This window comes from Protopterus annectens, chromosome 4.part0 (genome assembly GCF_019279795.1).
Source record: "Protopterus annectens isolate FY-2018-M chromosome 4.part0, PAN1.0, whole genome shotgun sequence".
Taxonomy (NCBI): Eukaryota; Metazoa; Chordata; order Ceratodontiformes; family Protopteridae; genus Protopterus; species Protopterus annectens.
Window position 1 is genome coordinate 879,913,729 of NC_056733.1, and position 15,645 is coordinate 879,929,373.

Below are 15,645 nucleotides of genomic sequence, written 5' to 3' on the forward strand. Positions count from 1 at the left end.
CTTGACTTCTTAGCTCTATGCATTATGACTACATTTCTCTGTGATTAATCAGAAAGTGAGACTACAAACTTAGAGAGGATGCTTGTTTTATACCAGTAGCAAAGAACTCTGCAGTATTTTTATTTATCTATAAATACACAGTGAATGAAGTTTTTTTTTTTTTTTTATTCTTTTGTAGTTAGCACTATATGGGGTGATATATCACCCTGGATGGTCTTTGGATTCAGCAGTTTTTCCTGTTATGTGGTAGGTTATATTAAGTTTAATACAGAGCTTTCATTGGGAATTTTTCTCCCCTAGTCCTCTCTAAAATTTGTCTGGACCCATGAGAACTCTGTCTGTCTGGGGTGGCATAGAATAAAGAAATACAAACACAGAACACTAGTGGTTCTATGTACATAGCTACATGCTAGTATAATTGATGCACTCTATCACAGATGCATACTTGCTTATTTTTACTTTTTTTTAACCATGAATATACATTTGTTTGTTTTTTCTTTTCTATGTGGGACACCAGAACGCCAACAGTTCCTTTCACCTCTTACGGAGTGCACCATAGCAGCTTGCTAAAACGGCACATTTCTCATCAGCCCTCAGTAAATGCAGATCCTGCTGCTCAGGAGATCTGGAGATCTGAGATTTTACTTCAGGTGAGTTAGGCAAGATCCCACGTTTTTTTTATTAAATTTATTGAATTTTAATATATTAAACATTTTTCTGTCGAAGTACAGCCTGACACATCAGGTATTTTCTGGAGAAATGCCACTTCTGTTACCTGTGGGGGGAATCTGTTGTATGCAAAAGCACTGCTGTAAATTAAAGACAAACAGTTATAACTTGCATAAAAGCTGATCTGATGTTAATCTTCTTTCCATTCATCACTGATTGGTTCGGTTCCGAGCCCTTGGAACAGATTCGACCTAATACAAAGCTCACGCCAGCCAAAACCTCTCGAGCTAAGCTTCTACCCACAATGCCCTTTTCCCTGTTACCTCAGATCTTGTTTGCCATGTAGCTGTAAAGCCACATTTCAGCTGAGCTCTCAGCTAAGTGAAAACTTTTTGATATCTCTTAGGATTTTTTGTCACGATTGCGGTTTATATTGATAATGCTATATTTTATAGTTAAGTTCAAAACCTTTCACTCCTGCTTCTGCCCGTTTGGTCAACTTTTAAGTACCATTGGCGGTACGGCCCTCTCTCTCTACCCTTGTGGTATTCCTTGAATACCATCATTGGTATGTCTTTCTCTATTTTCTAGATAGTTGTGTGTTTTTGACGTATTTCTTGGGTATTGTGTGTATTTAGATAAGTTTAGACATAGATATAACAGAGTTTAAATTTTTTTTCCTATAGTATTCTACCTTTGATTGTTGTGTGTAATTTTCATGATGTCTGATAAAAAGGGCACATCGGTTTCAAACATTGTGCTTCTTGTAAGGGTAAGCTTTCGAATAGTGACTCTCATGATTGTATTTATTGTTTGGGGTGCCCCATCTTTCGGTGCAACCTCCCTGTGTGATTTGTCAAAGTTTCAGTCAGCGCACTTTGAATAAGCGCAAGAATAAGTTGGTCCTGAAGGGCCTACTTAAGTCATCCTTTTCAGAGACCATTTCTGCGATGGAGGTTTCACCCCCTCCAATTAAAGATAAGAAAAGGTCTCATTCGGTTCCCTGTTCATCTGGTGACCAGGGTAAATCTGTGAAACCTAAAGTGTCAAAACTATCTTTGGGGCATAAGTTGGCCTCGTCGGCACCGACCTCTTCTGTTCCAGCTGCGACTGTTACTATGTCTGCGCCAACTTCGCCTCCGATACGGTCTCCAGCACTGACTATCTACTTCAGTGTGATTACTACGATTTTGGCAACAGGTACCACTTTGGCACAGTGCACACCTTCGATGTCTATCTCTGCAGTTACGATTGAACCTTCCATGTCAGCCCCAAGTGCCACTTCAGCACCGAGCTTTTTTATAGCCCCAAGTATGAATTTGACCCCACTGCTCCCAGTCTCCAAACGTGAAACATCGGTGCTGGTAGATTCCACACCAAGGACCTGATACTCTCCATCCATTGATCCATTTCTAGGGCAGGTGTGTACAGTCCGTTCCTTGAATGACTTGGCTCCCCGTTGAGAGTATCCACTAGATCCACCAGGAGCCTTTCAGGACTTGTTGTGGTGCGTCTTGTGGACCAGCTGTTGACAGCCAGGGGGATACCCACTCCTTCCAGGACCCATCCTCCTGCAGTACTTGGGTTGACCTCTCCATGGCCTTCATCCTATTCTCCTCCTTTGACCATACCAGTTTCAAAGCCCTCTGCTCCGATGTTTTCGAAACCCCCCCCCCCCATCTTGGCACCTGTAGTGGATCTCACTGGGGCTCTGGGACTGTCCCTTTGGTCCTCTGCTCCAGCTGAACCGGTCCTTCCTCAACCCTGTGATTGGGCTGCAGGCTCCTCAGTTCGTGGTACGGTTCCAAGTGTTTCTTTGGCTCCATTCTCTGTGCCGGGAGTCCTGTCTGCACTGATCCTGCTTGAGGCTCCATCCTCGGAAGTGGGTTCAACGGAGCGGGGTTGTGACCCTGTTTCTGAGGTTGTCCTTCTCTGTTCCAGGCTCCCATCCCTCTTCGGGTGGACCTGCTTTCCGTGCTATGGAGAGGGCACTTGCTTCTGCAAGCATTCTGCTGACGTTGGAACCCCAAATTTCTCCCCCTTTGCCATAGCTGTCACAGGCCACCTCCCTGGGACACCGGGCAGGAAAGCCGCAGAACCCCCGTTGCAGGGTGCCCTCTCTTCCGAGTCCTCCTCAGACGTCCCCACTGAGGACCCCCCCCCCCACGTTAGAGATCGTGCAAGAGGAAGCACGTAGACTCGGCTGAGGAGTCTCTAACAGAGGACACTGATTTCGATAATGGTGCAGGGACCCCACGGTCACCCCCTGACTGTCTCTTTTGGAGACATCCATGAAATGTTGAAACAGAGGGGTGACTGGAAGCCCACTAATCCTTCTTCCGAGGAGTCTGTGTTTCTGCAGGCTTTCCGTGCCTGGCCATCTACCTCTTGGGTGACCCTGCCTGCAGACGAGCTACTTCAGTTCATGGTGCAGTGTCCTTGGAAGAACCCTAATTCTATTGAGGCGATCCCTCAGAGACCTGACAAGATACCTTCTCCGCCCGAGGAAAAACCCACATTGGTCCAGAGGTTTACCAGTCGATGCTATGGTGGTGGCGGCAGCTCCCACAAAAAAAGATCTTGCTGAAGAAAGTCCTACTGTTCACCTGCCCAACAGAGAGTCCCGGGCTGTGGACAGGTTGGGGAAGCAAATCTTTGCTTCAGCGACCTTTGCCATACAGTCCCTGAACTACTTGGCACATTTTACGAGTCTCCAAAGAGACTTGATCTCTGAACTTTCTGGAACACTCGCAGGTCAGGTGTCTGACAAGGTGAGGGATAAAGTTGCCTGACAGCTTGCAACCTTGGAATCGATCACCATTTCGTCCATGAGGTTTCTCTCACACGCAGCTGAAGAGGCTGCTAGAGCTGTGGGTTCAGGCATAGTTATGAGGCACCGTGCCTGGATGACATTTGTGACTTTGCGGACCCATTCAAGTCTTTCTTCCTGAATGCTCCCATCGAAGCTTCATCCCTTTTTGCCCCCAAGTTGAAGGACACTCTGGCCAGGTGTGAGCAGGACGGTAAGACCCTGTCTGCTGTAAGTCTACGTTTTTCCAACCCTCAACTTTCCTTTTCCAGGAACCAGAGGAGTGGCAAAATGTGGCACAAAAAATCTCAGCGTCTTTTCCGTGCCACACGTGGTGGTGATACCCTCAGGGGCAGAGAGGGTAAAAATTCTGGAAGATGCCCCTACCAAGGCACAGGGGGTCCACGTAATCAGGGACCCAGGGATTCTTTCTCTAGACAGCCTTATCAGTGCTCCTGAAGAGCGGCCCAATTGCTTTCCTCTGGAAGCAGTCTGGGGTCGTTTCTCTCTGCACCAAGCTGCCTGGCATTCAGTAACCATCGATCGTTATGTGCAGAAGATCATAACCAGAGGTTACACCATTCCCCTCATCGTTTACCCAAAGCTCCCAGCAAACCTTTCCAGCATTCCACCCAGTCAAAGGGAAAAAGCAGCTGCAGAAATAAACAAGCTGCATCCAATTAGTCCCACCAGACCAATGTGGATCTGGATTCTACTCAAGATTCTTTTTGGTGCCAAAAAAGACAGGGGACCGGAGACCAATTTTGGATCTCAGCAGTTTGAGCAAGCCTGTTGCCCAAACTAAATTCCAGATGGTCACAGTGCAGTCCATTTTCCCTTTTCTAAGGGAAGGCAATTGGATGTGCTCGATAGATCTCCGGGACATGTATTACCACATCAAAATGGACAAACGTTCCAGGAGTCTATTTCATTTCCGACTAGGAGTCTATTACTACCAGTTTTGTGCCCTGCGGTTCAGACTCTCTACAACCCCCAGAGCGTTCACAAAGTGCTTGGCAATGGTTACAGCTCACTTGAGACTACAAGGATTCTGGGTGTTTCCATACTTGGATGATTGACTCTTTACCTCCCCCACCAAGCATCTTCTGATAATAGCCCTGCAATACACCCTTTCACATGCAAAACTTTTGGGGATAACTATAAACTGGGAGAAATCCAATCTTGCTCCAGTCCAGAAGATGGAATTTATCGGAGCGGTCTTCGACACCCGCTCTTGTCTGGTATCGCTCTCAGCTAACAGACTTCAGAGATTAAGGCTTCAGCTCTGGGTGATACTCTGTCAAAACAAAGTCTCAAAGAGAGAGAGATTTTTCAGGTTCTAAGATCCATGGCAGCTTCCATACCAGTAGTGCTTCTTATCGAAACTGCACATGCGAATACTTCCGTGGCTTCTTCTCTCTCAGTGGTTTCCAAATTACCACCCTCTATGTTTTCAGATTCAGGTAACCAATTCTTGCAAGCGGGACCTTCTTTGGTGGATGAGGCCAGGCACAAAACTTTGGAGCCGTCCATTCAAGCCCCCTCAGCCCAAAGCCATTGTGACCACGGATGCTTACCTGATAGGGTGGTGGGGCCATTTCCAGGGAAAGACCATCCAAGGCGCATGGTCCACATTGGAGGCCAACCTGCATATCAGCGTTCTAGAATTGAGAGCAGAGCTTTTAGCGTTGCAAGCATTCCAACCTGTTCTTCCTTCTGGAATGATTGCATTTCAGTCAGACAATATGTCAGTAGTCTGGTATATCAACAAGCAAGGAGGGACCAAGTCCTTTCCCCTGTGTCGAGAGGCCATGAGAATTTGGCAGTGGGTGATAGCTTCCAACCTCTTTCTGATAGCAACGCATATCGGGATTTCCAACGTGATTGCAGACAAGTTAAGCAGATGTAGTCTCTTGCCTCACGAGTGGTCTTTCAATCCCGAAGTAGCGGCAGAAATCTTCAGCCGTTAGGGCCAGCCTTGCTGCGACCTATTTGCCTTCCCATCAAGCAACAAATGCAGCAGCTATTTTGCCCTATTCCGAGGGGTGCTCTAATTCATGATTGGCCCACAGGACTGCTATACGCCTATCCCCCATTCCTCTGATACCCAAGTTCATAAAGAAAGCCAATCAGTTGAAATGCAGAGTGATCCTCATAGCCCCCTTTTGGCCTTGACAAGTTTGGTTCTCCTTCTTCGGCCTCATCTGTTATGTCGACAGTGGATTCTGGATCCCCTTCCAGACCTAATTTCTCACCCCCAAGGGTTGAGTCATCCGAACCTGTCCAGTCTCAAGTTAACAGCTTGGTTTTCCCACTTCCGTTAGTCACCAGGCAGGATGATCTCACCTTACCTGTTCGTGACATTATTCTGGGCGGTCACAAACCATCCACCAGAACACTGTATCTGGACAAATGGAAAAGATTCTGTATTTGGTTAAAGGAAAAGATGCTAGATCCGTTTTCGGCTCCAATCACAGCAGTTTTGCAATACCTATTTTAAGTTTTTCGAAGATGTAGCCGCAGCCTCTACCATACATGTACATCTAGCAGCTATTTCAAAATATCATAATGGATTAGATGTTACTCCCTTCATATCACTGCGTTTATGTAAAACTTTTTTCAAAGGAGTTTCTCGCATTAGGTCTCCAATCAGACAGCCTATAGAGCCATGGAATTTCACATTAGTTCTCCAGTCTTTAACTCAACCTCCTTTTTAGCCCACAGCGAAGTGTGACCTCAAATTCTTGTCGTGAAAATCCCTCTTTCTGGTAGCCGTCATGTCAGCCAGACGAATGTCTGAGCTTCAGGCATTGTGCACCAAAAGACCCTATCTGATCTTCCACAAGGACAGAGTATCACTCCGGACAAACCCATCTTTCCTCCCCAAAGTTGTTTCTGACTTTTCCATCAATCAGACTATTGACTTACCAATATTTTTCAAGAATTTTTCTAATAAAGGGGAATACTGTCTACATTCCTTGGATGTGCACAGACAGTTAAGATTTTATTTAGACAGGACCAAAGCAATTTGTAATACTTGACCACCTTATCATTTCCTTTTCTGGGCATAGAATTGTCTCCAAGGTCACTTTTATCAAAATGGCTAAGAGATTGCATACGTTTCACTTATTTGCAAAAGAACCTATGCCACAGAATATTAACGCCCATTCCACTAGATCTATGGCAACATCTGTAGCCTTCCATTCCAGGGCTTCTATGGATGATATTTGTGCAGCAGCCACTTGGGCTAAACCCCACACTTTCATCAATCATTACAAATTGGATGTGGTCTACAGAGGGAGAGCTGCTTTCAGCTCAGTGGTACTAAGGAATGTTCTTCCATAAGGGCCGCCCAAGGATCTCAAGGTAGCTGAGGATTCTGTCCCATCAGTGATGAATGGCAGGAAGATTAACAACATCAGATAAAGAAGTTATGTCTTACCATAACGTTCCATCTCTGTTGTTGATCTTCTTTCATTCATCACTTCCCACCCTCCTTCCCCCGCCAAAGGCTCCTGGGGGATGCCTTGGGTCCAAGTGGTGTCTTAGAGCATTTGCACAGAAATGGCCTTTGCTTTACTTGTATAACATGGGCAAACTTGATCTGAGGTAACAGGGAGAAGGGCATTGTGGATAGCAACTTAGCTCGAGAGTTTTTGGCTGGCGGCAGCTTGGTATTAGGCCGACTCGGTTCCGAGTGCTCGGAACCGAACCCATCAGTGATGAATGAAAGAAAATCAACAACACAGATGGAACGTTATGGTAAGACATAACTTATTTTTTTGGTGTATTTGTACCAAAAGCAAAGGAGCTGTCTGTCTTAAATTTTGCTTCTTGACTTTTCTTTTCAACAGTGTTTTAGTAGCTTTGGTTTGTAGTTGTTAAGTAGGGTAAAACACTGTTGCTCAGCCCAGGTGTAAATAATTAAGAAATATGTGATAGAATACAGTGCCAGTAAAATGTTACAACAGGGTATACAAAGAAATACAGGGCCAGTAAAATGTTACAACAGGGTATAAAAAGAAATACAGGGCCAGTAAAATGTTACAACAGGGTAAAAAAGATGGAATACAGTGCAGGTAAAATGATACAAGGAGGTAAAAAGGTAGAATACAATGCCAGTAAAATGTTACAACAGTGTAAGAAAAAGGTAGAGTACAGGGGAGGGGTTGGCCCTAACATTTTTCTTCCCCTCATCTGAACTTCAGTTGCCATTACCTTGTTTAACAGGTCTATCAGACTTTTCTTAGCCTCCCCTGGACTACATGACCCATGTCCAGAGACTTTGAGGTGATGGAGGATGCAGGTGCAGTGTCATACTGCAGTGCTGATGGAGAGTTGTACTGCATCTCCTACCATCCTATGTCAACCTTGCAAGCTCTACAGATGCTGCATTTTTATAGTTTATGCACACTTGTGATCATGTGCAACCTCCCAACTAAGTGGCACATATCTTATGGAGCTCACTAGGCTCATACTGTTTGTTTTATTGGGCGGTGTAGTGGTGCAGCGGTTAATGTCACTTTACAACAACAGATTCTCCAGTTCGATTCTTGGCTGGGGTCCCTTTTACATGGATTCTGCATGTCCTCCCTGCATTCACATGGGTTTCCTTCAGTTTCCTCCCACATTCCAAAGCCATACGTTTGGTGCATTACTCCCCAGGCCTCTGTTGAAAATAGGCTCTGTCCTAGTTGGACTTTTCCGGTCAACAAATGTTGAATGAATGAATAAATAAATAAAATATTGCATTGAATCAAGGCTGCCTCCCTCTTCCTAGGATGAGTGAGCAGATTCAGCCACTCATTCCCAAGCTGCCGTAGAGCACCAGTGCCGCTAATCGAACACAGGATATCTGGGGTTTAGTAAGGGCTTTTATCTCTGTGTGACACTGCACCACCCAGAAGGTCCTAATGGTTGTCATCATGAATTCATTCATCATGGGGGGGGGGGAGAGAACAGAAGCAGGAATGGTTGGCAAAACATCATTCATTAAATACTGACCATAATCTAGGCCAGCAGTGTAGTTTTGTCAGAGTGGTTTTATTCTTGTTTATACACCAGAAAACCAAAGCTCTCTCGTTTGTGAGAGACGACTGCCTAAACATTTACTGGGTACTGTCTAAAAATGACACTTTCCCGGAGTCTTAGTACTGCGGAATGTTAAGTGAAACGTATGTAAGACTTTGAATTTTGAAGGCTGTGCGCAGTTGCAGTTTGTGTGTTTTTCAGTCTGTAATGTGCTGTAATGTGATGGAGTCTTAAAACTAATTGAAGCATAGCAGGAAAACATTATCCAACAGACACTGTTCTAGAGATTAGTAAGGACAAAAAGGTATCCAGGATATTTTTTTCTTAGAAAAGGTTCAGAAATTAAAGATGTATATATTTTTAATCTGACACGCAGGACATTATTTTTGTAATAAATGTACCAATTATAAATTGTTAAAGCCCTTGCATGGTGCACTTTTAGTAGCCATGCGGGTTGCTGTTACAACCACCTGTTTTGTTATAAAAACATATTATCCAAGTAGTTAGTGTTCACTTTGAAAGAATGGTATGTTCTTGTACACTGTGCTATACATATTCTTTCCATTGAAAATTGGAATGAGATCATTACCCACAGTGTTTTAAGCTAACTTAAGTACAAATGTAGACCTCTGCACCCCCATCTGTGCATCTTGTACACTAGTCCATTTCATTTGCTAGAAAGATGATGATGCATGGAAGACCAATTATTTTCATTGCAACAACTCAAAATGGAAGCGGCCCAGAAAGATTGATAATCCTGATCAGAGAATTTGCCTCCTTTTTATGCGTTTGTTATCTAGATTCAGCAAATAAAATGTGTTTGGTGATATGGACAAGTACCAGCATAGCCAGCTGGAGTTTTGTAAATATGTCCTTGGAATATCAAACTGATTTAAACAAGATGCTTGTGTTCCAAATGTATTAGAACTGTCAAAAACTGGAGTGAACAAACACAAAAACTAAAAATAGACAGTAGTGAGCTAGACCAATTGAGACTTCAACACAACTTAGTGTTTTCATTCTTTTATTTTAGAAATTTTTCAGAAAATAAGGACACTCCCCCATCACACTGTTTAACTTAAGATGTTGCTAGCATTGTTGATACTGAAATATCAAATGAGTGAAATTGTTTTAGAGAAAGGGCTATAGTGTTATAGGTTGTAGCCCACTTAAAATGTCAGTGAATACTGCTAAGCTAACTATCTAAAATGGGCTGGAGCAAGAAAGATAAAGTTGCTATGGGAGGGGGATTAGAAAAAGTTGACCGGGAGGGATTTATTATCCAGGAGAGCAGCTGGCTAGTTCCATTCAGCTTTTTATTGTTCTTGCCTCATATAACTGTTCACAAAATCGAAGATGTTTGTTCTTCCTCCATACTTCGGATACCTTCCCCGGCCCCATCTCTTTTCATCCATCTAGTTTATAGCCTTTGGGGCGTATGTAGCTCTGCCAATGTCTTATTGCTTTTGTCCCCATACATTTTGTAACACTACAACCTATAAATTTCATTGCTCCCTCTTCTAAATCTGGGGTGTTTATATTGCCTTCAGTCGTTGCTGATACCCTCCACCCCTTCCCGTCTATGCAACATTTTCCATTTAGACTTCAAATTTTGAACCTAAGCTATATTGCACCAAAATATGATTCTAGGTCTGGCATTCGCAGCCCTTCTCTTTCTTTTGACAGCATTACATTTTTCCATTGCAGTCTGTCTCTTTTTGCCCTCTCAGAAGAAAGTTTGCAGCTCTTGTGCGAGTCTGTTCCAAACCTTGTCTTCAGTTGAAATAGATAAGATTGCCGTAGTATAACATCCATGGCACCAAATACATCATTGCATTCTCCATTTTCTTGATTTTAGTAATTTGTGAGAGTGTATCATTCCAAATTTCCATTGCCTACTATATGTCCTGTTTTACCAAATATCTCAAATATTTAAGCTTATGTCCCTACAGATATGGTATTGTACTAATTTAAAAGAAGGAACATAATTTGTTACTATTGCTTTGGTTTTATACTGGTTTATCTTGGACTCTGCTAAATTGCCAAACATATGTAACTGGCTAAATATATTGGATCTTTTTCAGAATTAGTTTTATGTATATATTGCTTTTTTTTTTCATATATATTCCCACTCATAACCTACTATGACTGTCTTATTGAAGCTGCCCAGTGGCTCAATATAGATTGCGAAAAGGAGAGAGAAGGGGCATTCATGAAGCATCCCACCGAGATAGATGAATTTGTTTTGATAACCCATCAGCATGTTTTATAGCTGGTTTTGAGATGTCATACATTTTAAATATTCAATCTACTTTCTAGGAAGCCCAAATTCCTGCAGAGCATCTCTCTTTAAAGTCCCAGCTTACCCTACCAAATGCTTTTTCTGCATCAAAACTCATGAGAATTAGTTGCCTATTTTTACTTTTTACATCTTGCTTTATTTAGGTCTTATTTATGCTGTCAGATGCTTAATTCCCTTCTTCAAAGCCACATTGATCCTTATCTGTTATGACTGACAACATTTTTAGCTAATGTGTTTGCCATAATTGACATAAAGATCTTGTAGTCACACTTGTTCTACAGACAGGAACACAAGACACCACCACAGTCATGGAGTAAATAAACAAGCAAGTGACACCCACTCATACACCCTGTCAAGCTAGTCATGCAAACTTAGGATTTAACAATGACAGATGGTTTACAGGGCATTATATATTCCCTCAGTCATCAACCAGATGGCAGGTACTCTAAACATGTCAATAACCAGCAACCATGAGCGACAGTAGACCAGGCTAACAAAACGTTGAGAAATAGCAGAAAAAGATCTGTTTGCTTCCATAGAGAACCTCCAGCTTTTCCAAATGTTTGTAAAAGGTTACCTTGCGAAAAACAAGGGCAGGTGATGTATTCTGCCCAAGGATAGGCCTTTTCCTTTATGCCCACCCTTTGACACTACTGCATTTCGAAATGCTGGGTTCTCTCCTGATGCAGCTGATTGTAACCTGTGTACACCCTGCCTTTGTACTTAGTGTGCTAGTTCAGCGTGCAGGGTACGTGGTGTACTTCAGAACTCCAGTGCCCCAGATTGGCTACATTGATGCTTTGAATCTTCTTTCATGCACTTTATTTGTTCCTGAGTACATAGTAAACATTATGAAAAGAGCCAGGAAGCCTAGCACAAGGAAATGTTATCTGAAGTGGAGAGTTTCCACTTAATGCAGTAAAAAGTACCAGCACCCCTGCTATGTGGCTTTCCACGGTACTTTTGTTTCTGTCACATCTTTTAAATCAAGACATCCACTTGCATGCATATCTGCCTGGCTTCTAGGCATACTTCTGGCAAGCCGTACATCTGTTAAACATTTTCTGAAGGGATTATTAACACTTCTATTCACCAAGCAGAGCTATCCCACCTCCATAGGAACTCTGTTTCACTCTAAAATTTTACCTTGGATCTTTTTAAAGTAGGTGATTCTGCTTCATTCACATACTTTTTCTGGGCTACAGTTCAAGTAGCTGTTACCTCAGGTCGAATTATTTCACAGTTACAGGCCCTGATGTAAAGTGAGACTCTCATATTGGTGATCCTGAGAATCAGCACATCGTTGATGCCAAAGTGGAACAGACCACTGACCAATATCCAATCAGCAAGAAAAAAGCAAACTCCACAGCGTTGTACAAACCTTTTAATAAAATAACAAAACTGTCAGTAAGTCCTTCAGTGTTAATAAAATTCATAGTAAAAACTAACATCTTTTATATTAAAAAAACTTAAAACACATGACACAGCTTTAACCTATCACATACTAACAATTTATCAATCAATAAATCTAAAAGATTTTTAAAGAAATATATCACATTCTGAGGACATATATTCACACCAGATAACTTGCCATAGTTATACAAAGCTATAATTCATATCAAGGTTCTTAACATTTTAGTGAACTCACTACTGCTTTCTTTTCAGTCGAAGTACATCACATTCTGAAAGCATATATAAAGCTGTAATTCATAAAGTTTTTAATATTGGGTGAGCTTACTGCTGCTTTTTTTCAATTACAGAAATATATTGCATTCTAAAGGCGTGTATCTACACCACATAACTTATCATAGTTCATATAAGAGTTATTATTTAGTGAACTTACTGCTGCTTTCTTTTCAATTACAGAAATATATTGCATTCTAAAGGCGTGTATCTACACCACATAACTTATCATAGTTCTTATAAGAGTTATTATTTAGTGAACTTACTGCTGCTTCTTTTCAATTACAGAAATATATTGCATTCTAAAGGCGTGTATCTACACCACATAACTTATCATAGTTCATATAAGAGTTATTATTTAGTGAACTTACTGCTGCTTTCTTTTCAATTACACGCCTTTAGAATGCAATATATTTCTGTAATTGAAAAGAAAGCAGCAGTAAGTTCACTAAATAATAACTCTTATATGAACTATGATAAGTTATGTGGTGTAGATACACGCCTTTAGAATGCAATATATTTCTGTATCTACACCACATAACTTATCATAGTTCATATAAGAGTTATTATTTAGTGAACTTACTGCTGCTTTCTTTTCAATTACAGAAATATATTGCATTCTAAAGGCGTGTATCTACACCACATAACTTATCATAGTTCATATAAGAGTTATTATTATTTAGTGAACTTACTGCTGCTTTCTTTTCAGTATAGGTTTTAATGTGACCTGTTTGTTCAAACCAGGGTAGGAATCTGCTTGTAAGGGGGTAATCAACTCATTCTTTGGTGTCTAGTTTATTAATCAGATCACCACGTCTAATGTTGGAAGTTAGGGTATCTATCACACATAACAGAAAATAGTGTGATGCATCAGTCTCCTGTATGTGTTGGGCTAAGGAGTTAGTAATCACTTTCCTCCATGTTTCTGACTTATGTTCTACAATCCTATCTCTTAATCTCCTTGCAGATTTACCACCATAAAAACAGGAACATTGTTGGCATAATGCTAAATAAATCACGTGTAGTGCTACATGTGGCTGTACATAAAAAGCTAAACCTTCTACTATTCAATGGATGTATAAATTCAGCGTAAGTATACTAACACAACATGTGCAATTATAGCAGGGATAGGTATTTTTTTTATTATAGGCAATAGAACCTGCCCTATTTAAGGTAAAATCCTTGTAGCATAAACATTTCTTTAGACTGCTACAATTCCTATAAGTAAAACATGGTTTATCAGGAAGCCATTTTTCATGGCCAAGTATAGCTTTTATTATATGCCAATTATTCCTGATGACTTCTTCCACAGATTTACTTATTCTACTGTAGGTCATTAAATATCTCAGGGTGTTATCAGGTGGAGGGTCATCTTTATTAGAAAAATATGGCCTAGCCTTTCCTCCTGTCATAGATACCACTTCATTTCTAATCCCATGTAGTTCACCTTGGTTATAGCCTCTAGCTAGTAGTTCATCAGTCATGCTTGCATCTGTTTATGACATATTTCATCTTGGGTATTTAGTCTACTAGCGCATAGATATTGGCATGCATGCTGGTTTTATGTAAATATTTACGCATATCTTTTTTTTAAATACTAGTGTCTAATGCACCTTCAGTTTTGGATAAAGTAACATCTAAAAATTTATATTAGACTCTGAATGCTTCATTTCAAATTTCAAAAAGTCATTAACATTATTCAGATAGTCATAAAATCTTTCAAGCTCATCACTGGTGCCATGCTAGAATGTCATCCACAAAACGCTTGAAGAACAATATCATAGGTGTGTATCTATTGGCCTGACCAAAAATATTGATGTCTTCCACTTGCCTTTTGTAAAATTGGCATAAGTGTTTGCAATCGCTGTGCCCAAAGCTATACCTGATATTTGTTGGTATAGCTGTTTATTAAACACAAAAACATTCTGCAGTACTAGTTCTAATAAATCAGAGTGCCCCAATGAGTCTAGTAGATAGGTGGCCACATTCCAGAAGTATTTCCCTTATTTTTTCTATCCCAAAGTCATTGGGGATTACAGTAAAAAGAGACTTGATATCTAAATTCACCAGTAAGAAGTTATTTTCTGTACTCCCATTTATACCATGTATATAATTGTGTAAGAAAATCTCCAGTGTCCTTTATATAACTGGGAACTCCTTGTAAAAAGACTTTTTCTAGATATACAGATAAGGGATCGGTGGCCCACCCGTGGCCAGACACTGTGGGACCTCATTGGTGGTTTATTCACTGACATGTATTTTGGGCAGGCCATATGGGATGGGTATTGTGGGACAGGGAACAGTAAAGAAGTTAAAGGTGTCAACATCTATGCCGTTCATTAGCTGTAAATCGTAGATAACCATATTTATCCTGGTAACAATCTCATTAATATCCCTATCAGATATTAATTTAAACGTATCTATGTCAGAAATCATTTCATTCATTGAGCGAAGATAGTCATCAGTATTCATAAGCACTGTACTATCCCCTTTATCTGCCTCCTTAATTATCAAATTTGTATTACTTTCCAAAGCTTTTAATGCTACAGATTCCTCCCTGGTAAGGTTGTATTTTTTTTTTATAACAGTTACCATCATATATCTCTCTGATTTGCTTTTCACATAAATCTTTAAACACACTCACTACTGGATCACTATAGGGTATAAAAATACTTCTTCTCCTACACCTATTATCTATATAGGAGTCTGAATTCTTAAAAATATTTTTCAGGTTTAGATTACGTGAAAACATTCTTAAGTCAGCAGTGGCATTCAGTACATTATCAGTGGATATTGGTATAAATTTCAGTCCTTTAGAAAGTAAAGAAAGCTCAATGTCCGTTGACTGATAGCTAGATAAATTCACCACAAATTTCTTATGAATCTCATTAGGCAACTCATTGCCATTTAAAGTCTCAAAATTGCCATTTAAAGTCTCTACATTAGTCACAGCTACTTGTTGGTTCAAAAAGTTAACATTTAAAGTCTGTGTTACTCACTACTGTTTGTCGTTTCTGCTGTGAGTTAGCGGGCCGTTTCTGGGTCTACCTCTTGATTGCAGCCGTTGCCTGGATGGATTGTGATCCTTCTTTGTGATCTGCTCTGGGAGTTTTACCATTACCATTCCTTCAGATAAGGATAGTAGGACCAT

General features: G+C 41.0%; 1 protein-coding gene across 1 annotated transcript in view; it reads left to right on the plus strand.

Moving 5' to 3' along the window:
- SMPD4 (sphingomyelin phosphodiesterase 4) overlaps positions 1-15,645 on the plus strand; it is a 1,415,848-nt gene that overhangs the window by 668,463 nt on the left and 731,740 nt on the right. Inside the window, exon 12 of the mRNA XM_044068837.1 lies at positions 518-650. Within this exon, the coding sequence (XP_043924772.1) occupies positions 518-650 (133 nt within the window). The remainder of the gene's footprint in view (positions 1-517; positions 651-15,645) is intronic.